General features: G+C 35.0%; 1 protein-coding gene and 1 long non-coding RNA gene across 3 annotated transcripts; one reads left to right on the forward strand and one right to left on the reverse strand.

The window, feature by feature from the left end:
• The first annotated feature begins 839 nt into the window (after positions 1-839).
• Positions 840-8,839, forward strand: LOC123897101 (transcription factor MYB88-like). Of its 2 annotated transcripts, XM_045947595.1 has the most exons (14): positions 840-1,010; positions 1,314-1,389; positions 1,545-1,725; positions 2,432-2,478; positions 2,744-2,800; positions 2,943-3,015; positions 3,778-3,833; positions 3,922-4,101; positions 4,186-4,367; positions 4,506-4,600; positions 5,151-5,275; positions 5,353-5,693; positions 6,255-6,379; positions 7,931-8,839. In XM_045947595.1, the coding sequence occupies exons 3-14, from the start codon at positions 1,639-1,641 to the stop codon at positions 8,069-8,071; spliced, it is 1,509 nt and encodes a 502-aa protein (XP_045803551.1). In that variant the 5' UTR covers positions 840-1,010; positions 1,314-1,389; positions 1,545-1,638; the 3' UTR covers positions 8,072-8,839. The 2 variants fall into 2 exon arrangements, with proteins under 2 accessions (XP_045803551.1, XP_045803552.1); XM_045947596.1 differs by lacking the exons at positions 840-1,010; positions 1,314-1,389; positions 1,545-1,725; positions 2,432-2,478 and adding an exon at positions 2,541-2,656.
• LOC123897102 lies at positions 7,561-9,464 on the reverse strand. Its single transcript, XR_006804822.1, has 3 exons — positions 9,336-9,464; positions 7,905-8,076; positions 7,561-7,707 (listed from the first exon to the last, which is right to left on the reverse strand). It is a non-coding gene; the product is annotated as an uncharacterized LOC123897102 (long non-coding RNA).
• Positions 9,465-26,810: the final 17,346 nt, after the last annotated feature.

The raw sequence follows: 26,810 nt of genomic DNA on the forward strand, positions 1-26,810 counted from the left end.
ATTAAATATTTCAATTTCCAATAGACTTCACATATAATTTTATAAAAACTTACTATTCGAGATTCCGTAAAAAAAAAATTATTATTTGAGATATTTAACTAATGTTTCGAGGTATGATATTAGCATTAAAAACAACCGTTATTTTATACTATTTCTGTCACTAAATATTAGACCAATTCGAGAGAAAAAAATTGTCCATTTTTTATAATATCCTATTTGAATTATCAACTACATTAATTATTTTCTTATACCCCTAAATATTTTTCCTCCTTTTTTTATATCATAAAATAAATACTGTGGTAAAACATTAATAAATTATCTCTCTTAAAAGATAAAATTGTAATCATAAAAAAAATACATAAAAAAATAGCATTCATTATCAATAAATTTATTATTACTCGTAGTCGTAGTCATAATTTAGTCAACAATGTTCTGGATTTAGAGACGGAGGTAGTACCACTAAATTACTAATACTATGCAAAGCCAAATAACAAAACTTACATGAATTAAACTAAAAAATAATTTGGTTAAATATGTTTTTGGTCCTTATAGTTTCCCAGAATTTTCATTTTAGTCTCTGAAATTTTTTTCCACACTTTTTATTTCTTGAAGTTTTTTTCGTCAATGTTTTTAGTCCCTACTTTTCATTCAACCCGGGTATACTTTTTACATTTTTGAATAACTTTTTGTATTTATATTTATAATATTATAAGAACATCTCTGAATTTATAATTTTTTAACATAAGATTAATTATTTATGAAAATTCAAAGAAACTACGGGAAAAAAAAAATTTAACCCAAAGCAATATAATTACTGATATAATATTTAAACCTAAAAAGAAATTTAAAAAAACCCAATAAGCTTCTGCAGCTACCGGCTACTAAACACAAAATCATCATCAACCTTCGAAAAACTGTTTCTTTCACTCTCTACACAGTGTGTCAGATTCAAACATCCTATTTTTTATCAAAACAAAATTCAATTAAACATCGTTCTCATTTCTGTTGAGGTATGTATTTTGTTGTCGATTTATTTAAACCCTTTATTTTAGCTCATCTGGGTTTCTCGAATGTTCCTTAATTTATTTGTTTTAATCCTCCACTTAATCTGGCTTATAAGTTATAAAAGTTTATCTTTTTCATTTTCAAAAAAACAACATATAGGTCAATTTGTTGAGTTTTGAAAAAAAAATCTTTTTTTTTTATTAAATCCCATTTCCCCTTTATTAAACCCTTTATATATTCTTCATTGCCCATTTTCTACTTTTTTTCTAATTTTTTTGCATTGGATTGTGTTTCTGATTTGACTATAGTACTGAGAATAGTGAGATCAAAGGAAGGAATCTGAAAAAGTTGGTATCCTAAGCTGTTTCTTTATTGGGAAAGAAGGTAATTGTTGCCACATTGTTATTTCTCTTTTTCAGTTTAATAATACCTTTTGTTTAGGGCTTTTGGAAATTGAATTTATGCTTATTTTTATGGTGGAAAGGTGAATGATAGTGAAAGAATAATGGTGTGTTTTCTGTTTTTTAAATATTTTTCAGATAAATAATAAAGGTGGGTTTAGCATGCAAGTTGGCTTCATTAAAAAGAAGGTCTTGGATAGAGAGAGAGTCACACATTGAGAGATTGTGAGAAATGATGGATGTGAAGAAGGAGAAGGAACAGGGCAATGCAGAATCGTCTAAGAAGAAGGGGCGTCGTCTTGTGACTTGGACTCAAGAGGTACTCCTTGTTTCTTTACCTTATTATTTTTTGGAAAAAACTGTAATGGGTCTTTGGCACCCCAGTGTCTCGTCCATCGTTTGGACCGGGACTAATATCCGCTCGAGGGATTTGGCCTTGAAGCATAGACACTCCTCGGATTAGGCGTGTAGGACACTAAAACATATGATTACATTGAATCGTGTCATTTTCTCAAGTTATTATCAATGTTGATGTGTCAGTGCCTGTGTTGCATTCGGTGTCCGTGTCTGTGCTTCATAGTATTCAGCTCCTCTATAGTTGAGAATTTCTCACATTAATGCAGTCGGGACTCGGGACATAGGTGCCGGCTCAATCATGGTCGAAGGTCTAGATTCAAACTTGGTATTTTGAATCATAGAATAAAATTGAAAATCTTCATTTTACTGGACTTTTCGATCTTGATTGAACAGCCACCGATGTCCTAAATGCGTGAGTGAAGTATCCCTGATTACAGTGAATCGAAATTCCATTTCGGTTGCTTAGTTCTCATTTTAAAGCTCTTCGCCCCTCCCAAGAGTGTGTTCTGCTGGACCAAACCGCGGTCGTCCCCCAGAAGCTCAAGTGATGTGTAACTAACTTAGCTTTACTAGTTTATGTTGTAGTATTTCGTTTAGCACTCTATTGTCTATTTATTCTTTATTCATTGCATTGATGGTCTTACATCGGTTATACATGTGGGTTTCAGGAGGATGAGATACTAAGAGAACAGATTGGAATTCATGGAACTGAAAAGTACTCTCCCCTTTCGAATTTTTCTTATGCCATACTGTTGATTTTCTTCTTCTTTTCGATTTTCAGAAATCTAACTGAACTGGATGGTTCAACTGGTTGAACTGTGAACCACTGCTGTCTACGGTTCAGTTATTTATTTGTGCAGTTTTGGTTAAAGCAGTTGAACCATGACCACAAGGTCTTCCCAGTTTGATGTCCAGTTTGATTTTTCAAACGTTGTTTCTCTTACATGAGATACTAAAGGGAGTTTTAATTATATATGCAGTTGGGTAATTATTGCATCCAAATTCAAGGACAAAACAACAAGACAGTGCAGAAGAAGGTGAAATTTTTAGTTATTTATATATTTTTTATTTTAATCTTGAATAATCCAAGAAATCTTATCATCGTTTAGTTGAAATATTCACGGCTTCTGCTTTACTGTTACTGTCAATCTGATACTTGAGTAACTAATAAAATATCAGATGGTACACATATTTGAATTCTAATTTCAAGAAAGGTGGATGGACACCAGAGGAAGACATGCTCTTATGTGAGGTATGGTATATTAATGTTTTCTTTGTTCAAAAGATACACTTTCATATACAATTTTCATAAGAATTTAACAAGCTTGTTATATAACAAAAATGGATAGAACTTTGAAATCTTGGACTTCATTATTTTTGACCCTTCATTCTTATGCCTCCGTGCTGTAGACAAAATTCATTGATGAACTTGAGGATGCCACTTGCTAGTATCATGGAGAAGCTATTTATTTCCCATAGCCTTGTTTAATCTCATGTGTAGGTTGTTCATGAGGTGTTGGCTTAGTGGCACATGTTTGGTCTTGTAATCTCAAGAGACAGAGTTCAAATGCCTTAGGGAGCAGTCGTAAAATTACAATTAGTGCCACTACAATTAATGATAATTTACATGATAATTAATGATGTGTAGGTTGTCCAATTAGTGCCACTATAAAAAAATGTGTAGGTTACAACCAAATGAACCAAACAAACCTAATCTGAGGTGTAGGTTGTCCATGATGTGTCAATTTAGTGGTATAGTTTTGCTATGTAATCTAAAGAGATTGTATTCAAAGACCCTCGGAACAGTTGTAAAAGAGTCATTAGCGCCACTTTAATTAATGACAACTTTCCCAATTTTTTGTTCAAAACCGGAGGTTTAGGTTACAACAAAACCAACTCAGATATTTATTTATATATGTAAACTGCACCAGATAACAGAAACTACATTACACTTAAAGAAATGTATCGGTGAATGTGGCTTTTGTGACCTAATGTCTTGGTATTGTCTTTGTAGGCTCAAAAAGTATTTGGGAACAAATGGACAGAAATAGCAAAGGTGGTTTCAGGCAGGTAACTGAATATTCATTCTTTCCTTCTTGCAAATACTGGATGGCCATTTTGTGAACGATTAATTCACAATGTAGTGCTTTCTGTGCAGAACGGATAATGCTGTAAAAAATCGATTCTCCATACTCTGCAAGAAGAGAGAAAAATCTGCAGCATTAGAAAAAGAGAACATCATTCCATACATTGATTCCAATAGCAAGAGGAATATTTCTCATCAAGGTTATATTACAAATGCAACTTCAGAATCTGCTATGCCAGTTAAAAAAATGAGGTATGGCGCAAGTGCACTTTAAATATCAAAATACTCAACTTTTTGTAAAGGAAAGTGTTGACATATTATCGTATTGCAAAATAGGAGGGCCCATATTCCTGATGATGCAAACAAGATCAACTTTGGAGACAGATCACATTTGCGAAATGCAGCTTCAACAAATCAGCAGCCAAGGGCACCATTTTCCGAATTAGCTAAAAAATCGAATTGTGTGAACAATCTTCCAGACAGGCATCATATTTTCAATGACAAGTTCAACAGTTCTGGTACTTGTCTCAAATGGAACTTGAATCTTTCATTATGAAAACTAGGGACAGAAAAGTTGACAAAATTAATATATTCGGCAAATATATTTTCGGGCATCCTTTGAGCTAATATGAGTTTGGTTCATCTTGCTTCTCCAGGCCAAAATAACAAAAATCAGCTCAAAACAGATGATCCAAAGATAAGTGCATTGATTCAAATAATTGATTCAGAGAACATGGAAAATTTATGGAAGGTGAGGATATACTTTCTAAACTCCTCCATATTTTTTAGTCTTGAACACTTTATATGTTTGTCCAAAAAAAGAACTCCCTAAATCGTTTGATGAGCAAAGTCTAAAATTATAAATATAGGACTTGTTTGCTACGGATTATAAAAGAGGTAATTTTGATATTCAATAATTTAGAGATTTTGAAAAAAAGAGTAAGCATAAAAATTATGTAAGTCATTTAACATTTTTCATCTTGGCTTAATTCTATAGTAACAGTGGTAGTATAAAAAACTAATTGGAAAGTATAAGCATTAATCATTCCTAAAATTTCTTGAACATTTTCAACTTCTCTATTTCTGTGTCTGAAACATTTATTTTGCCATGGAAAGATTTCAAAAATCTGAAATAATTTCAGTTCATCTTGCTAGCATATTTTTTTGTTATATTAAAAGCTTAATTTTATCTTAGAAAGTATATCACAAGCTGCTAACTCTTGTTCTTGTGCACATATGAATATGATAAGTGTCATAATCCTCAGATTTCAAATATCATCTAACACTTGTTTGAATACCAGCCACTTCTAGAGTTTCTGAACCGAACAGATATCATTGGAGAAAAAATTGAAGTTTTACAGCTTGTAAGTCGTATGGTCAAGGACTTGAAGAGTAGTAGTAATGAGAGAGGCCATTCCGGCTTGAGGTAGTTTAAGCTATTTGAAAATATAACTTATGTGGCCTCCGTGAAATGTTTTCTAATGATTTCTGAATATGTTCTAGGCAAATGGAACTAGACGAAGATTCTCCAGGAAGTTCTGAACACAGTTCAGGATCAACTCTGCTGACCAAGTCCACTGGTACTGGTGATAATTTGGAAAACTCATTGAATCAGGATATTGGAACTGAAATGAAAGCTACACAATTTGAAGTTAAAAAAGAAGAGTCTGAAGGTGTGGAAGATATTGGAACTGAAATGAAAGCTACACAATTTGAAGTTAAAAAAGAAGAGCCTGAAGGTGTGGAAGATATTGGAACTGAAATGAAAGCTACACAATTTGAAGTTAAAAAAGAAGAGTCTGAAGGCGTGGAAGGAGTTCTTTCTACTGGAAAAGTGGAACAAGGTAAGTTAATCCCCTTATGTAATAATAAATCACAAAAGGAAAATTACAAGAAAATATTAGGTCCTGTTTGCTTTCTAAAAACATTTTCGTTTTTATATTTTATAAAATTATGTTCATTTTAATTTGCACGAAGAGATAAAGAATGATGTAGTGTCACAGAGTAGCTGAAAGACAAGCTAGGAAGAATGCATTTTCATAAATAATAAAATCAATGTTTTGGTATTTTCAAACTTTTCGAAAATGCTAGATCTGTTTTCCAAAATTATAAAAGAAAATGGTAAGAAAAATATTAGATCTGTGTTCTTTTTCTGTCTATTAGTTAAAGTGATAATGAGAAAACAAAATATAGAAAGTAAACGGGCCCTAAATTTGTAAATGATTCAGTTTAGGAACAATTAACCACTTAATGAATTGATGTTCAAAGAGTTGAGGAAGAACCACCTGAGCTCAAAGAGTTTCTAAGCTGAAAATTATTAAGACTTAAAATGTTTTTCTATTAGCTAATGCCCTAACATTTCAATGAATCAGTAGTGCTAATAAGATATATATTTTCTGTAACAGATATGATGCCACATGGTGAGGAACAGATAAATGCATCGTTAAGAATGGAGTGTTCCCCTCTTCAAGTTACCCCTATTTTCAGATCCTTGGCTGAAGAAATTCCCAGCCCAGAATTTTCAGAAAGTGTAAGTTATCCATGCACGTGGGGATTAAACAATTTGAATTACAAAGATTATAACAATAATAATGATGACAAGTAATATGACATATTAGAGACCAATGAACTTGTTAGGACATAGACTAATGGAGTAATGGGTAGTTTGTTAGGTTTGGAGGTAAGGAGTTTGTTAGAGAAGTTTTTAGTTAATTTGGTTAGGTAGGATTATCTTGTGTAAATAGGGACGTTATTGAGTTAGAGGGTATCATTGATCACTGTAAAATTTGTGAATAGATAAGTGACTCTAATGTAAAAGGGGTAACCATAACCCTTTGGAGGAGAATTTTCTCTCATATCTTCCCAATTTTCTTAATACAATTGTTCTTTCTATTCCGTTCAATTCTTGGTTTCCTAAATATTGGTCCGACCTTCTGGATCTTCCAGTGAGTGCCAGCGTTACCAGAAATGGAGGACATGTGGGCCAAGAAGGTGGAGCTTCTGCATTTTATCAGGATAAATCCCATTGTGTGGATCACAAGAGCTGAAATGTTTTTGAGGAGCAAGAAATTCATGGGTTTGATCAGCTACAATGGGATTTCAATTTTTTAGTGTCATGAGGACTCAAATTTAGTGTGGGAAGCAAATTTGTTGTTTAATGCAAGTGGGTTGCAACGAGAAGATCAAACCAACAAACTAATTGTTGGTGAAATGGTAAAAAATGAAGAGAAATGGCAGCGGGAGGGCAACAATACTGGTTCTTGGTCTCGAAAGACTCTGGCCAACCATGTTTCTTCGGCAGAACCATCAAATAAAAAATCACGCCTTGCAAACAAGGAAATCCAAGTCCCTCTGTCAAAACAATCAGACATTGATCAGCTTGAGGCGGACCCTACACATTCTGTATCACATAAAATAGTCTAGGCACCTCCCCTGCGAGAGCCTCTGGATGCTAATCATTTGGCAGAGAACCTTAAACAGTCAGCGGTGCTTGCTTGTGAGTCACGAATGACAACCATTAGGTTGTTGTGAAATCATCAGTATATACGGCCTTGTGGAAGGCAAGGAATAGATAATTGAAAATGGCCTTTGGTATGTCGGGTTCAAGGCTAAGTCTAATAATTGGTCTGACCGAAATGGATAGTAACCCAATTGTTCAAAAAAGATGGATTGCTGTTGACCCATTTCGAGGACTAATCCAAAGAAGAGGATGGAGCGAACCCCACTGGAGTGCAGGAACTCGTTGTCCTCTGTTGCTGCAATCTCCTTATGCACATTGTCCCCATTGTGGTTCTTTCCAAATCGTAGAACAGATTGCAATTGGGACTGAGAATATCTATGTGGCCCATCCGTTTGCAACTGATGCAGCAGAAACATGTCATTTTTCTGATTAAATATAGGAATCAAAACTGCACATATCATAATAATTAAATAATTGTATCATTGTGTACTTGCATCACTAGTTCATTAAATTTTTTCACACCTTTGTTTTTATTGTGTTACAAAAGTATTAGAATCATGCACTAGGATATATCAAAGTTTGACACTATACTAACCATTGTTTTAACACTTCATATTTCAGGAAAAGAGCTTTCTGAGGAAAGCACTGGGAGTAGAGTCTCCATCTATCAATACAACTTTCAGTCCGTTCAAATTGCCACCATGCAATTGTCAAAAAAAAAAATTGCCACCATGCAAAAGATCCCTTCAATATGATACATGATTCATCTGCGATACAAATATTGACAATTCAGCTTCAATCGATTTTCTTAGCCTCATTTGAGATGATTGCAATCTCTGCCTTAAATTTTGAAAGGCATATGCTACTAAAGAATGTTATGATACATTCTTTTAGCATCACCCTTTTCACTCAACCTTTTTGATACTTGCACAAAATATTATTGGTGTGCTTAGTGTGTCATTCTATGGTTTGGTTTTCTCCAAGTTTTTGTCATTGTTTTCATTTTTTTTGTAGAGTCTTCTTTGCAATCATTAGCATCCTCTGATTGCATGTGTTTGTGTGTGTACATAAACATTTTGCCTATCCTATTAACTCTGAATATAGAGAAAAAGAGTTAAAAGGTTAGGCAATGTTGAATTGGATTCTTATTTGTTATTTTGGGTGTGCATACATTATGTAATAATCATTTTTCGATATTTTCTCTTCCCCCCTCCCATGAATCTTTTATACCCCCCAATATTTCAATTTTGTCCTTGCAGAAACATTCGGTTCGCAAAAACCGAAATTTTTCTAGTGCAAATTCAGAGTAAATTTTGGTTTTTAGAAACCGAAATTTGTTTTGAAGGCAAAAAAAAAACTTCGGTTTCTACGAACCGAAGTTTTTTCAAGGGCAAAATTGGAAATTCAAGGGGGATAAAAGATTCATGGGGGGTGGGGAGAGAAAATATCTCATTTTTCTCTGGTTTGGTTTTGATGTACTGAAACTTAACTATATTAGGGAGTGGAAATGCATTTTGGTTTTGGTGTGTACATACTATTTTAATTAACATAGGCACCTTATTATAGAGAATTCTTCAAAGAAAGAAAAATGAAAGTGAGAACTTTCCCGAAGATTTTCTCAGAACAAAACCAAACAATTAGCTTCTCTCTATCTACCTAGCACAAACATTTCATATCGGTGGCGTGTCCACACGACACTGACAAATGTAGTTACATTCAACTACTTTCATTTTCTTGAATCAGTAGCAATGTCTATGTGTTAGTGTTGTGTTTGGTGTCTGTGTCGGTGCTTCAGAGCTCTCTATCTCTTTGGCTCTTTCTCTACACATGAAAGAAGATTTTAACATTGGTACTTCCCAAATTTTCCATGTTTTAGATGAGAAATGCAATATAGATAGAGAAAACATCGCTAAGTAAGAGGAAACTTTTAGGTAAATGAAAAGAGCAGCTAAAACCATTGAAAAGCTTCATTTGCTTTCCAAACAGAAAAACTGAACATATAGGAAATGCAAATATTTTTACTTACAGATTATACGAGACACCTCTTAGCAGCTCAAGAAGCTCTATTTGCATTCTTATTTTGTGGTCTATTTTCTGTGTAGAAGAAGAATTTTGAGTGACTGCATTCTTATTTGGTTGTTGTAGAATGCAAGAGGAAGGCACATAATGATGAATATTGGCCAAAAGTAATGGTGAAAAGTTGGAGGGAATAACTTACAAAATAAAGTGCTTACCTTTCCTGTTAGGTCATCCCACAAAAGTCTCACTTTTTGACCAACCAATTCCCACTCACTCAAATTAAATAAATTTTCACAAAATACTTGAGTTTGCAAAAATGTGGTTCATTTCTAAACTAATGTACAGTATATTTATATAATTCTTATGGTTACAACTGTGAAGAATTCTTAGATGCTTAGAGCTTGATAAATATTTTATGTAGTTACAGTATTTCTCTCTTCCCTTCTTCATATCTGTGATAGTAATAGAAGATGTATAGTATAACCTTCTAAGTTGTTCTCTTGAAGGGTGATATTCTGAAATCATCAAAATACCCTTGTATGTTACTTAGGCAACAAACAGAATTCATTATGTAGGTAGCAGGTTGGAAAAAATTTCACTTTTGAAATTTTGAAAGTCAACTTTTTGACATTTTGAAAAGGAGATCCCCTAGAAAAATTTTGAAATTTTCTTGCCATCGGCTTCTTTGCGTAGCGAAACCATAATGTACCGTTGGATTAGTTCGTTTTGACGTATCTCAATAACATATCAAATAATTTTGGATTTGTCTGAAGTTTTACACAAATGATCTATATGATATAAACTTTAAATCAAACGGTGGATTTTATAAAATTTATATCGGTTAAAACATTATTGAGAGGTGTAAAACGCTATTCTTATTTGAGAGGCGAATTTTTTTTTTGTGTGTGCGCGCGCACTTTTGGTCTCTGTAATGTTAGGGAATTTGAGTTTTAGTCTCTAAGAAAAATCTTTATATTTTCCCCTATAATTTCAAATTAGTTTCGTTTTAGTCATATTGTGGTCATGTCACAAAAAAATGCTAACATTATCATTGTCTGCTGACTGGATCACTGCTACGTGTTCAGATGACACTGACTTGACACATTATAGGGTTGAAAACCAAAATTTGCACAAATTACAGGGACAAAAACCAAAATTCGCTTAAAATATGGGACGAAATTTAAATTTCGGAAATGTGAAAATCTATTCTTCAATCTATTCTACAAGTTGTCACCATGATCATTGGAGAATTCTTCTCACTATCTTGAAACTACCAACCCCATAAATTCTTTAATCCAAAAAATTCTTCTCTTCAAAAGATAAATTTGCAAAATGTTAATTTCAATACCAACAAAATAATAAATCATTTTCAATATCCTACAAAGTTCAAATGAAAATTTCAAAGTACTTGAAGAAAAGAATATGGAAATAATCAAAAAGTTACCAAAAGTCGTAAAATATTTAATCTTATGATCTCATTTCAATTCTGAAACATATTCTATCTTAATTTTTAAATTTCGCCTTTTTTGTTTTTTTACATATTTAATTAAGAAAAAAAAACCTTTCCTTTTGTCACTTCCCACCATCCGTTATAAACACACAAACTCCAATTTCTTACATTATTCCACACACAAACTCCAGTTTTTATGATAAAAATGAAAAAAAGAAATCAAATTTATCATAAAGCAAAAATTATTTATTTCCTTCTATATATTTTACTTTTCCTTCTTCAAGTGAATTATTTGAATTTTTTTTGGCTTTCACCACCCGTTTAATCCGGTTCAAGAGTCAGTTCTGACATCAAGTATTATTTGAATTATTTGTATATTCTATTAAATACGTGGCCGTGGTCCGGTCAACAAATTTTGGCCATGTCAGCATTTTTGTGTGACATGACCACATTAGGGACTAAAATGAAAGTAACATTACATGAATCAAAATCACATTTTACCATGAGTTATATATATAGGTATCACCTTCAGACACAAACATTTTTCTTCTCCACCAACTTCATTTCTTCTACTCCAAACCCTTCCAAAAACATCTATTTTCACAAATATCTTGTTTCCAAGTACCAACACACAATCAAAACATCAAAAAACTCCATAAACATTACACATACAAAGGTAATGTGAATCTAAAACTCCCCTCATTCCATTTGAACCATGTCAACTCTGTCTGTATTGGACGAAATCTTGACATTACATGAGTTAAAATAACTGAAACCTGTTCTGATTATTTATTCGTGTTTTTGTGAAAAATTTATTTCAGAATATTCCTTTGCAATTGGGGCTAAAGTATATTTCAGTTTTGGCAGAACTTCGACATGCAAAAACGATAGGCCCTTCCTCCTATCTATCTATTGAATCTCCATCATAGAATTGCTCTATGAATCATATTTGTAAGGAAGTGAATCATGATGTTGATTGTTTTCAATGTGTTACTAACATGGCTCATAATGGTAGTTTTGATTGCTTGGAGCTCTTGATTGTGCCCCTTAATCTGAAGTCCTTCGTATTTTGTTAGTTAATTAGTCTTCTTTTTCTTTTCTCTTTTCCCTTGTATAAAAAAAAATCCAAAAAAAATGTTGAAATTAAATATATTAATTAAAAATCAAAAACATTAAAATATACTAAGCACTAACTTATTGGAAAAATTAAACTCACTCTCTCAAAGCCTCACTTTGGAATAACTCAACAAACTTTGAAACTTTCAAATAAAATTTCAAGAACAGTAAGTAATGGTCAAAGAATATTGAAGTCTAACATGAATATTGATAGGAGAAAAAAAAAAGACAATAATTAAATGGCTAGCTGCTGCTGATATAAGTATGAAAGTATCAAGTTATTTGAATATGATGAGAGAAAAAAATAGACATAATAATTAAATGTTATTTCATGCTTCAAAAAAAAAAAAAAACTGTTATTTCAAGAAATTAAAGATTGAAAATTATTTAGATTTTCATATATTCATTAACAATGAAATTTCTATCAAATGCTACGTATTGTTCCCCCAAACACTTCATAGAAAAATAGTTTTAATACATCGGTGAAGTGTCTTCTCTCTTCGATGAAGTGTTCGAGGGAACACTAGGTAACACATGATGATGACTTATTTCATAGTTAGTTAATTTTTGTATATAATGGTCGACGACTATGCTCCACTATTTATAATGAGTTATGTTCTTTGCACTAAGCTTCAAATGTTGCATTGGTTCATAGGAATTTGGGAATAAGGGCCAAAATGAGAGTGGGAAGTGAACCTAGACGAAACATTGGACCAAAGGGAGTGATTTATTTGAAGTATGAGATCGAATATTTTAAGGACAAACGATATCGATTGGCCACATGACATTCTGAACATGTTTTCTATGCATGTGTCCTCTGCTTCAAAACTACCTAGCTATCATTTTCAACTTTTTCTTATACGTTTTAGACAAGTTTTTTATGGAATCTAATCTTTAGTAGTTTAGTTTGTGAAAATGTGTGAAACTGTCATAACATGTGTTAGATGGATTGCCTTAGAAAAATTCACGTAGTCATGTGTTGTCTTTGCATAAAGTTCACATTTTAAATTTGGGGTATGTGAGCATAGTTCAGTTGATGTAATAACTAATGTGGCACAAGTGGTAGATATTTGAGTCTCTTAAATATTTGGTTCTGGATTTGATCCCCGACCGATACGTATGGAGACAGGGGCGGATCCAGTGTTATGCGAGGGTGTGCACCTGCACACCCTGAACTTTTAAAAATTCCACATAGTATCTTATTTATTTAAATTTTGCACCCCCTGAAATTTTATTTTTGCACCAAGCACACCAATTTCTTCTTATCTGATGGTGCATCATGGGGACGCGTAGTAGTGTATCATGGGGACGCGCAGTATTTAATTCGTCATTATGACTCCAACTTGTTGGAAAGACTGCCATAGTTATGCTTTCAGTCTTTTCATTTCATTTATTTATTATTTAATTTGTTTATTATCTCTTCAACTTTTTCCATTAATTCATAGATAAATTGCAAAAATGTGGCCAGCGGGAATCGATGACAGCTTATGAAGTCCGCAAATTTGGACTTTGCCACTGAGCTAAAGTAAAATATGTTAAACCTATTCGCATACTAAATACATATTATGTAATAATTTCATATATATAATTATTAATTTAATAGAATAAATATTATAGTAATAATATTTAATTGAAAAAAAAAATTTGCACTCCCTGACCTAGGGTCCTGGATCCGCCACTGTATGGAGAAACATTTGTTGGAAGATGTGAAATTCTAGCAACTAGACTGCGTGAATAAATCGAACTTTTGACCGCAGAATCTGATTTTCATTCTGGTGGTGCATATATATGCATTCATCAATTGGCTTCTTCTTCTTTCTTTTTTTTTTCTTCCGTTATCCTTTGATGTTAAGATATTAGAACGGTGTAGTTTGCTGGGTTGAACAAATGCCAAGTAGACTAATGTTAGACCATTAATTGTCCCGATGTCAGATACTTGCAATTTCTGCATTTCTGTCAGTTGAGCTAGGATTTGTGGACTACCCTTAAAAATTTTATTAATAGATAATACTATCTCAGTAATTCACTTATGTTGGCTAGGGTTTTGGAGTATGCTCATTTTAAAGTCTCAGGTTCAATTCTTTTTGGTTTCAATTTCAGTGGACTAGTCATTGCAGAGGAAAAAAAACTCTGGTTTTAAACCAAGCCAAGGATTATTTCAATTTAACTAAGTTGTGGCAGTTATTAGTTATTTTAGCAAATACACCCTCCGGTCTTATATACTCCCTCTGTCCCATTTTATAAGATTTATTTTGACTAAATTCACTATTTATATGTCTTGTTTTGACTATATTTTTCTAAAAGCATAAAAATGTAAATATTATCATATAAGATCTTGTTTGATTTGTTTCGATGAGTATTTTCAAAATATCAAATTTTTATAATTTTTACTAATAAACCATTAAATATATTAGTAATCAAAATCATGTATTGACATACATGCAATGATCAAAGAGTTCTTATATTTTGGGACGGAGGGAGTATAAGAAAAACTTTACTTTTTAGATTCATACAATGATTGATGTATTTGATCCTATGAATCTAAAAAGCAAAAATTTTCTTGGAACCGGTGGAAAAGGAAGTATATGATTGTGGTATATAGGCGTCACATATATACTCGTTATTCATATACTCCTCCGCAACACTTTATAAGCAAAAATTCACTTTCTAGATTCATTGTATATTTAATGTGAAATTCTGGTATAGCAGAACCAGATGTTGTATAGAATGTCGAGACATCTGGTCTGACATGAATAACACGGCAAGGCATATAACATTAAAATGGATACTGAGGAATAATGTTTGATCAGATGTTCCAACATTCAACTTAAAGAGAATGTCATACTTAATGTTGGAACATCTTACGAAACATAATAAAATCAACAAGTAAATAAACTGCACAGGAAATTGTTAACCCAGTTCAGCCAAACTGCCTACTCTGGGGGATACCAATCCAGGAAGGAAATCCACTAATAGCTCTAGTCACTAAGACCTCCAGCAAACCCTTTGAATTTACGTCTTACACTAAGACCTCCAGTAAACCCTCGGTTTACGTCTTACACTAAGACCTCCAGCAAATCCTAGGTTTACGCCTTATGACCTCGACACTACTCATGCAACTTCTGCCTAGGAACTCCTAGACATGAGATCCCATCTCACTTCCACACAACCTGTGGTTTTCATATAATGTTGAATACAATGTTGTGACAATCACCGTGACAAACTTTACTCTTGCTTAAAAGCTTCGAGTAAATCACACACAGTTAACTCCGTACTTCAAAGCTTAGGAGTAACCTTAAAACATTACAACTCAATAAAACACCATCCTACTCAAGTATTAAACCAATACGTGAGAGGCTCACAAACACTATCTCCTTGCTTAAAAGCTTCAGAGATATTACAAAACTCTACTCATTACCTAAAGGTTTCTGAGTGAGGACATAGTGACCATCTCACAACCCGAGTGGTTCACTTACACCAACTCTCCTAGAGAGTGGCTTAAAGACACGAAACCCTAAAGACTACATCTTTGATGAACAATGGTTTCGGTTCAATAAAATCTTGGTCTTGAGTCTTCTTTATATAGACAGAGCTAGCACACTCCTGATCATCCAAGATAAGCTTCAGAACACAGCTGGTCTTTGAGTCACGTCCAGCTAAGCAAATCAGACCTTAATAAAAACTTTCCTAAAATGGTTGATCCTCTTTAGGAAATAAACAATGTGTTAATCATTCCATTAAGTCATGATAAGAACATATCTTCACTAATAACGTCTTGATCAGGTCAAATCTTGATATACACGTTTGTAGAGTGGATTTCCATATATAGCAGATACATGTAATAAATGCACGAGATTTGGGCAATCTGACTGTCGTACCCAAACATGTTACAACATTTGGTCCAACATCTTTTGTACCTAACATGTTGAAACATTTGGTCCAACATCTTGCTTGTATATTTGTTTTAGCAAAATGAGGCCAACACACAAATATCCAACAATCTCCCCCTTTGGCAATTTTTGGCTAAAACAACTTCAGCCCATTAATTAGCATAGAGAGATTTAAAAACCATACAATCCTTCAAGTCAACGTGAGCACACAAATATGAAGGAAGGTAGAACATCTTCTATGTTACTTCCAAAAGATTTCCTCAAATGAAAATAACGCACAGGGTAAAGAAATAAACTTTACCATAGACCATCAGAGGCATACACAGCAGCGGAATCATAACCAACTAGGCTTCATCCTTCAGTAGAGAGAAATAAACTCTCACAAGCACACTTGGGAAAAATAAATTCCCACATCAGCATCAAGATGTTTCAACATTTTGTAGCGCATCATAACATCCATACATTAAGCACACATAGGCAGAGAAATTGATACATTACTCTCCCCCTTAATATCAGATCAGAGAAACTTTACTTTTGCTCCCCCTAAATACATCAGCTCATGCATCTCATCAGGCCATCAGAAAAAAATGGTTCTTACTCCCCCTGAATGCATGTCACAACACACACTACCACTTCTTCATAGACAAGCTAGACTAGCATACTAGCATGTCACAGCATCATATACAACATTGTAAAGTAGCAGACAAACACAAACATACTACTCCCCCTTTTTTGCCACAAAATATGCCAAACAAAAACTTCGTGCATTAAGAGCAATAGTAATGAACATCACAGAAATCCATAGTGCAAAATATCAGAGCATAACAGCATATATTAGTATCTAGCAATCCATAGTCTTGAAATAGCAGAAGCATTACATCACGTACCAACAGAAAAGGCAAATGTCCTCAACATTATGCTCCACATCATATAACCATCAGATACCATACATCACATACTGCTACCGCACACAAAATACATCACAGATCACAACTCCTTAAGCAAACCACAAAATAGCAGTTAGGAAGAGTAAATTCTCACATAGCTGAGAAAAATAAGTTCTCATGCATCCAGGATGTTCCAACATATGGCAGGACATCATCCAGAGCAAACAAATAGAGCTTTGCACAACAGAATAGTAACTAATTACTGCATTATGCTACTTCCCCTCAAAATCAGAGCAAAAATTAATTTTACTCCCTCCAAATACATTGGCACATGCTTATCAGAATGATCATCATAAAACAATTCTTACTCCCCCTCAATTTATTATCCATATCAGCACATAAGCATACAGCAACACATATTCAATACTACACCACTCAAGATTAGCAGATGTCTAAGCATTAGACACCACATCATATAGTAGAACACATCCAACCACTAAAAGAGCATGCATATGTTTCACATCAGGTAGCACAACAGACATTAGCAGCAAAACATATCATGCCTACCAACTACTAAACTACTTCCCTTTTTTGTCAGAAGTTTAGATAAAATAGGGTCTTCATGCATTAATCAAAGAGTACAATAGTATAGATATCCAGGAACATAGTGCACATAGCTACTACACATGAAGACAACACCATGTGATACATACCTCATCAGATATAAATCAGCAGTGGAGTCATCATCAAATAGCCTAAAGCAGATCACACTTCATCAGCACAAAATTTTCAACATGATGACCAAGATGTTTCACCATCTAGTAGCACATCTGATAGCACAGGTTCCTCCGGTATGGTATCAGAGCATTGACAACAAAGATGTTTCAACATATGTTAGTACAACACATAGCACATGTTAGCAAAGATGTTTCAACATGTTTATCTAGCGTGGTATCAGAGCGAATATGAGCAATCACAAAATACGTCACATGTTAGCAAAGATGTTGCAACATATGGTAGCACAACTTCTAGCACAGCTTCTAGCACAGGTTCTTCCAGCATGGTATCAAAGCACGTGGTCTTCCAATCAGGGCATGGAGCATCCATCTAACAAAAACTCCCCTTGTACACATGATCCTATCTTTGTGCAAAGGAAGCACGATGAAAGGGAACATTGTCATAGAGAGCAACAAGCACATTCTGAGGGATCTTTTTCCCACCAGACTTTTTCTTTGAGGCAAAGGGTGTGATGTCTGGCACATCCTCCTCAACATCATACTTAGAGTCACTTGAAGATGCTTCATTTCTTTTCAGACTTTGTTTCTTCTTACTAGCAGGCACATTAACCTCATACATTTTCTTTTCAGAATCAACCACTTCTTCAATAAGTGGCACAGTTTTGATGACTTTCTTTAGACTGAGAGACCATTCTTCAACCACAGTAGAATTCTCTTCATCAAACCCTGTTTCTTCATCAGATTAGTCAGATGGGTCAACAGATGTCCCAACATCTTTCACCACAACAGTTTCTTGAACAGGTTTCTGAACAATAGTAACATCAGCCTTAGGTTGGTCCACAAATGTGTCAACGTCTATCACAACATCCTTTTCAGGAACAGTTTGTTTTGATTTATCAACAACAGAACCAATAGCATCTTTTGTCTGAGATACATCAGCAACAAGAACATCTATAATTGTGTTTGTGGAATCAACAACATTCACACCATCAGAGATAATATTGCCAGGAACTAGCAATACTTCTCATAGCTTCTTTCTCCTTTAAAGCACAAAGGGAGAAATAAACTCCCATATACTGAAGAAAATAAATTCTCATACATCAGAGAAAAATCAATTCTCAAAAATCAGATCAGGATGTGTAGACATCATGGGTGACATCATAGCATAACATATTTTGATGATCTTCCATGTGAATATTCAGATGGATTCAAAGTATTCACAGACCTTTCATGCATTCCCTTCTGACACGTGGTTGATCACACTGTCCATTTCACTTCCTTGTTGATCTTACAGGAAACATGTCTCGAATAATGTTCTAACATTCAGTTAGACATTGTCTTCTTTTACTTGCATTGATCAACACATCTTCAAACATACTGTCTTCCACTTGATTCTAAGTGTTCTTCTTTCACTTAGACTTAGTGACACATACCAAGACATCTGAATATCACATTTGTGACATCTCTCAATAATGAAGACTCTTGGAAAGTCCTTCCAAAAAAAACTGTAGAGAAAAATAAATTCTCCCAGACTCAACCATTTAACCACTCGAGAGATATGTGGATAACTGATATAATTATTCAGCTTTACATGAATAGAATCAACCATGCCTTGTTAATAATTTCATAATATCACAACATGTTGTCTGCCATCTTATTCTCATATGAGTCATAGGATCTCCACAAGCTTGTACAACACTCTAGACAACATATATGTACCAATGCAATCCACAGATAAACACAAGACTCTACTTGTCATAGATAATCAGGGCTCCAGCTGAAGACGAAAACTCGAGCACTTAATGAAAACATGTGAAAGACTTCATGCTTTCATGTTGAAGGGCAACACCAACTCCCTCAGTAGAGTCGATTCTGAGTCAGATACTCTCACTTCTTTAGAATACATCCAAGCATTCTGACCTCTTCACTTAACAAGGACACTTCTGATCAATGTCCTAGCAGAACCACACTATGTATCATGACCTTTTGAATAGGCAGGATGTCATGCATACAAGGTGTAAAGTCACTCACAAACTCCAAAACATCTTAGTTTGCTTAAAAGCTTGACTAAGATCCTGATTATCAACCCTTTTTCTAGAGTGACCTGCAACAGAAGAAAACCAAAGACAATTATCAAACCTCAGTATTTGACAATATTCTTCTGGCCTTACATTCACTAGTAGTTGTTGATACTAGTGGAATAAATAGTCATGCATTGCTAGAGCATACTATTAAAACAAGATCAGAACCTCCACATTCCGATTCACATAGTCAGAAACACGTCTTCTGACCATACAGCTTGAGCACTCCCATGCAAAGTCTCAAGCACCTTCCACAGAACAACCATCAGTAAATATGATGTTACAACATCATTTGGGACATCAGCTTCTGATTTTGGAACCCAATTACATTGGTTCATAAATCATCATTTAAAAGGATTCATTGTGCATAGACATCCTTCAAGAAGCTCCCAATAGAGTACCATCAATGCAGATCATCCAGGTTTTTCAAAACACCTGAATACCATGAAGAGAAATCTACTCTCCGAACAATAAAGTTCAGACTACATAATTGCACAGCTCTTCAGACAAATATATCAGTTTTATGCATAACTTCAACAAAGGATATACAGATACTTAGCTCCCATTAAAGTATTTATCATTTGTCAGATAGGATTACCTTCTTACACAAGGTAGGACATTAGATCTGACATCATTCTTCTGCACATATATGGCACCAACAGGTAACATCCACTCATGACAGTTGTTCTTACAAAAAAGTCATTCCAGATTGGGTCAGTTGCTTGACCTTGTACTCCACCCTTAGTAGAACCAGCTTCCTTGGCTGAAGGAGCAGATGTTGGAGAAGATGTTTCAACATTAATTCTGACATCAATCTCAATCCCATCGGTTTCATCCTGAACTATGGTCTGAAGATACCATAGTAGTCCATAACTCTTGCAAGGGGACACAGGAGAATCAACCATCAGTAGTTGATCAACCTTCAATATCAAATCATCCACACATGCAGGGACGTGCATATTTTACATCTCAAAAACTTCTTCTAATGTTCCAACCCCTTGTCTTACTTTGAGATGTTTGATGTCATTCTTCTGAACCTATAGAGGAGATTCCCTCTAACAGGTATCTGGAACACTTTGATCCAACATAATATCAGGTACCACAGATGTGACAGTACTTAGCACAACATCAGTCTTAGATGCCAAAGTTGTACCAACATTCGACACAACATCATTTTCAAAGACAGATCCTTTGAGAGACTTATCAACAAACTCACTTGTGACCTTAGTGGAAGCATTAAATACATCAGATGGATTTCCCTTGATTAGTGTGCCCCAGACAATGGAGAGAGGGATGCAACATATACTTCCTTTCACTTCAACACAAACACACATCTTGAAGGGAAGTAAAACTTTGTCAATCTTAATTCAAAAGATATCTTTATCGCACAAGGTAAAGAATTAACTTCACCAAAAATACCAGAGAACCATAATCCTTTGGTCCCAACAATAATAAATCCTCCTTGCTCAATCATATGCATTCATACAACTAGATATTATCACACAAATATAACATGCATGGTTAAAACATCAGATAACACATCAACACTGCACACAACTTCAACTACCACTTACTTGGATCAGACATGAACTAACCCAAGAGGTCAACCATATGTTGATCGTGTACCAACAAACTTATCTAAGACATGTTTCTAGCGTAGAAACCATCTCAGACACAGATGCCTCCTCTTCCAGGTCAGGAGAAGGTTCCAAACATATGTAACCAACACACACTTGTTTAGCACCCAAGCATCTGTCATGCCCTACTGTTATCCAACAAAATTCTGCAGAATCTGCTCGTCAGATGTTCCGTCAGATGTTCCAACATCTGATAAGACATCAGTTCCCTTCTAACGGAACACACCAAGAAATCCTTTATCAAAGCCAATGGAGGTTAGCTTTTTAGAGTTGGAAGCAAAAATAAATTGCTCATAACTTCCTTCAGATTCCTTTTCAACAAACTCATACATGAGTGCCTTTATGAGTGGACTTAAGATCACCCCCAAGTATCTTTGGCATCTCTAACAAGTTAATTAAAAAACTCTCCTCGAGCATCACCACACCAGGGCTTACATCATAGAACAGAGTGGTGCATCCTCAACAAACAAAACCACCAGGAGTTTTCCATCAGATATATATGCAGCGGAATTCAAACCACAAAACTCCTCAACAAACTTCAGGCACACTACAATAACACATGTTTGAAAATAAATCAAACTATACAGCAACTCATCACAAGATCTACACGCCTGAATAACAAAAGATAGGTCTAATACACACCCTATCATGAATAGTCCATCCTCCACTTCTAGGGACCATTCAATCAATGTGAACTTCTCCAAGTTCAAACAAATTTTCAGTATTCCTTACTTGCCCATGACCAGAAAGTATCTTCCCTAGGATCTCATCCAGAAAACAGAACAGGATGCCTGCTCTGATACCAATTGAAATTCTGGTATAGCAGAACCAGATGTTGTATAGAATGTCGAGACATCTGGTCTGACATGAATAACACGGCAAGGCATATAACATTAAAACGGATACTGAGGAATAATGTTTGATCAGATGTTCCAACATTCAACTTAAAGAGAATGTCATACTTAATGCTGGAACATCTTACGAAACATAATAAAATCAACAAGTAAATAAACTGCACAGGAAATTGTTAACCCTGTTCAGCCAAACTGCCTACTCTGGGGGATACCAATCCAGGAAGGAAATCCACTAATAGCTCTAGTCACTAAGACCTCCAGCAAACCCTTTGAATTTACGTCTTACACTAAGACCTCCAGCAAACCCTCGGTTTACGTCTTACACTAAGACCTCCAGCAAATCCTAGGTTTACGCCTTATGACCTCGACACTACTCATGCAACTTCTGCCTAGGAACTCCTAGACATGAGATCCCATCTCACTTCCACACAACTGAAGGTGTGAAAACACAAGAAGGGGGGGTTGAATTGTGTTTTAGTCAAGTTTAAAACTTTTTCAAGTTCTTAACTTAACTTCAACAGCAGCGGATAAATAACACAATAAAACAAGTTAAGAGAGAGAGAGAGAGATCACACAAGCAATTTATACTGGTTCCTCTCACAAAACGAGAGTAGTCCAGTCCCCTTGCACTTCCAAGGGATTTCACTATAATCACACAAGATTACAACTGCTCAAGCACACAAGCAAGAGACTTCACCACAATGCTCAAGCACACAAGCAAGAGACTTCTCAAGTACAAATGAAATGAATAATAGAATGTATACAACAGCTCTTAATCAGAACCTAGAAGAACAAATACTAAATATTTGAACTAAAAGTGCAACAACACAGTTCAGAGGTTCAGAGCTTTGTATGAGTAATTCAGAGTTTTTTTCGAGCGTGTTAATAATCCTTGATAATAGTTACAACTGATTCCTTTAGTATATATATGACTAGAAAAGAGTCGTTGCAAAGAAGACCGTTGAAGTAGATAACCTTTTGTCTTCAAGCAGCCTGTCTTGATGCAGTTTGGTTGTATCTAAAACTAAGTAAGAGTTTCAGGTACTTTGACTACTGCAGAGAAGACTTTCCTTATTCAGCTAACACCACTGATGACCCACGTTCTCAAAAGAGGACAGACAGAAAGAGATTAGCTGTTCTGATCAGGCTTGAAAGGTCCTTTTCTTCATTGGTAGAAGAGTTGACTTGCAAAAGAGAATCTTTACAAACTTCAAGAAGATCATCAGAGTTTGATGAAGCTTAGACCTTAAGAAGTTCTGAAGACTTCATCGTCTGAAGATTACAACTTCTGAGTCTCACAATCTTCTGAACGCTTACAAACTTCTGAAGTCCTTATCTTCTGATCTTTAATCAGAGCTTAATTGAATCTAAGTCCTGCACACTTAAATTAAATTGTTAGTCCTTCCAATTGTTTATTAATACTTTGTTATCATCAAAACCTTAATAGATTTTAGGGGCAAACATTTTTAAATCAATTTTGTTCCAACAATCTCCCCCTTTTTTATGATGACAAACATAAGTATTAATTGACAATTGTTGTTAAATTAACTTATCATGTTTCTCTTAGGTTTGTGAGGTTTGCAAGCTCCCCCTAAGATTGATACTCCTTAAAGCCTAAGCTTTAAGTTTTATCCATGATATTTTAATTTAGTATAAGATTAAGATAATTTGGAATAAAACAAATTTCATATCTTTCTTCAGAGTGAGAGGTTTGCAAGCTCTCCCCCTAAGTCTCATAAGGCTAAGTTAAAATTGCACTCTTAACTTATCCTTACTTATGAAATTTATTTCAGTTTCAACTTACTTAGTCTCCACATTGAAATACGTAAAACAACTTAAAAGAAACAACTTTTAACTTAACGGATAAAAGCGTGAGCGTGGTTTCAGCTTTGAAACTTATCACTTATCAATTAATGCGTAACTACTCCCCCTTTTGTCATTATCAAAAAAGTAAAAAAAACTTAGATAACCAAGACAGTCAAAGAAGAAGAGTGGTTGTTTTAAAGGTGAATTTATTTCAAAAACAAAAAAAAAAAAACAACGCGCTAAAGGGTTTATAAAAGGTGAACGAGTTAACATACATTCTTCACACAAAAACAATAAAAAACAAGTATATCAAGAAGAATCAAGAAAAATGAGAAGATTTAGTTCACGTATTGCAGAGTTTCGGAGAAAGAAAGAAGAAGAAGAACGCGAAAAAGATGAGAAAGGTAAAGAAGACAACAAGAAACCACAAGATGCTGAGATAATAATCATTTCATCAGATTCTGAAACTGAAGAAAATGAAGATGATGCTGACTACGTTGAGTTCTTGGCTGGCTATGTTCCAGAAGAAGAACAGGAAGAAGAAGAAGAGCAGAACCCAGAGCCTATAGAAATTTCATCAGAGGATGCTGAGGAGAAATCTGAGATTTCTTCTGAGTATTATCCTTCTGACTAGGATTAGGTCATCTTTTTCTTTTAACCAATGTACTCATCGTTGTCAGATCAGCAATAAAAAATTTTCTTTTAAATTCATCTTGTGTTTTTATGTTCTTGTTTAGCAAAGAAAATAAAAGTAAACATCACACAACAAAAAAAATCAAACCAATAAATAAGAGAAAATTTAAAATAAGATTGTTCAGACTATAAATAATCATTAAAGACATAAGGTGCAAAGAATCCTAAGGTTTTTTGAGAAAGGCTAAGAGCTGGTCAAATTTGTCATTCAGAGAACCCACGTTGGAAACTAGACCATCCACTTTAGATTCCAAATTGAGTTGAGCTGTCCTTTGCCTTTCCAAACCTTCTTGTTGTTCCCTCAGAGCTTCTTGAAGAATCTGCAACTGATCTTCAACCAAAGGTGCCTTGCCTTCATCAGAGGAGGGTTCACCTTCCTCTGGATAATCAATCATCAGAATATCAGCATCTGGAGCATCCTCTTGGTTCAGCTCAGGAATTTCTTCAGCAAGTCTTGCAGCAGCTTCAGCCAGACGTTCATTCTCAATCCTTTGATCCTCAAGACTCTTGAAAAGCTTGGAATCCACCCAGCATTCCTTAAAAGCAGACATATGCCTTGCAGTAGCAGAAATAGCAGCCAGCTTAGCACGCTCATGCTCTTCATGGTTAAACACAGTCAGTCTTTACAAATAAGCCCTTGCTAAGCTATCCTTCAGCAGATGTACCACTTCCAAATCCCGTTGTCCAATAACAGTCTTGATCTCATCACCCATTGCATCCAGAGCATTGCAGATTTTAGCCTTAATTTGTGACACCTCCATATCCACATCAGAGGGACACACCAAAAACCTGTCCTGAATGTGTGATAACCTAAGTAAATCATCATAAAGCTGATTGGAGAGGTTACCAAAAGGATCAGAGGATGAGGGTGAGATATTGGGAATGGTAGAGTGTTTTGTTGATTCATTAGCAGGGTTGTCAATGATGACAACTTCTGCTTCTGAAGGTTTAGGGGCACAAGTATGAATGCGTGCAGGAGAAGCATGCTCAGCACTTGGATTAGGATTGGGTTCAGGAGTTGATTCAGAAGATGAGATGTCAGATGTTGATTCAGGATATATGTGTTCAGATGATGGTTCAGGAGATTTGTGTTCAGTTATTGGTTCAGGAGATTTGTGTTCAGTTGTTGGTTCAGGAGATTTGTCAGGAGAGGGTTGCTTTGTGGGAGAGGTTTGTTCAGAGATAGGATTATCTGGTTGAGGTTCAGATGATGGAATGTCAGGTGATTCTTTTTGTGGTTGAGGTTGAGGTAGAGGTGATTTTGTTTTAGGAGGTGATGAAGATTTGTGGGTTTCATGAGTAAGAGGCTGATTATTGAGGGGGTCAGGGCTAAGGTGTTTTTCTAGCTCAGAAAGGGGTTTATCAGAAGTTGAAATGTTGGGAAGAATAGTTCTAAGAGGTTTGGTAAACCCTATTCCAATTTCAGCTTCGTCAAAGATGTACTTAGGAGACTTACCTTTGGGATCAGGAACTTGTTTCTGATGCATCCTAGTACTCAGAGTTTCTTCATCAGACTCAGTTTCTGAATCAGACTGAGTTTCAGAAGAGTCACTTTCTTCACTTTCCTCTTCATCATCAACAACAATAGGCTTCTTTGATGAAGTTGCAGCAGCTTTTCCAGAAATAGCTTCATGTTTCCTTTTCGTTCTTTGTTCAGCAATAGCTTCTTCTACTTTAACCTTCTTCTGAGCAAGAAGATCTGGTTTTTCTTGTTCAGCTTTCCTCTTAGGTATCCTCTTAGGATTGTACATGTTTACAGGAGCTAGAGGGACCATACTCCTATCAACAGTATACCCTTCTTTTCTAAGAACTTCCAGATAATCTTGGATGATGTGCTCAGCATCCATTTCAGAGATTACTGGATATCCATCTACATACAGTCGATCTTCAAGACTAGCTGTAAACTCTTGTGGAGGTTGAACCAATTTTGATGAAATGATACGCATCTTGGTTAGAAAACTTGCATTCAGAATCTCAGGAGTGAACTTCTTTTCCACAAGTTCTGGATGAAACTTCTTCAGATTCTGAACAACATGACCTTGATAAAGAAGGTCTGAAAGTAATCTTGGATAAGCGATAGCTGTTTTCCTCTGAGATTTGCTGGAGAAGATTGCTTCACAGATCCTCTCAAAGAAGTATTCTCCCAGATTCACTTTCGTTCCTTTCAGAAGGAAATAGATCAGATGACGATGAGTCCAGGAGATTGTATCAGTACCACCAACTCTTGGACTGATAGCAGCTAGTATGATCTTGAATAGCACTCTGCAGACATCAGTCAAACCCTTGACTTTACCCTTCAGTTTCAGATCTGTACATATCAGAGCCAGAAGA

The sequence above is a fragment of the Trifolium pratense genome, linkage group LG7, assembly GCF_020283565.1.
Source record: "Trifolium pratense cultivar HEN17-A07 linkage group LG7, ARS_RC_1.1, whole genome shotgun sequence".
NCBI lineage: Eukaryota > Viridiplantae > Streptophyta > Magnoliopsida > Fabales > Fabaceae > Trifolium > Trifolium pratense.

Bases quoted from the DNA above. Each gene is read 5' to 3' on its own strand.
- LOC123897101 (XM_045947595.1), top strand. From the start codon at position 1,639: ATGATGGATGTGAAGAAGGAGAAGGAACAGGGCAATGCAGAATCGTCT. The intron at 2,479-2,743 runs GTACTCTCCCCT...TTATATATGCAG, and splicing joins GGAATTCATGGAACTGAAAA to TTGGGTAATTATTGCATCCA. The intron at 6,380-7,930 runs GTAAGTTATCCA...TTCATATTTCAG, and splicing joins GCCCAGAATTTTCAGAAAGT to GAAAAGAGCTTTCTGAGGAA.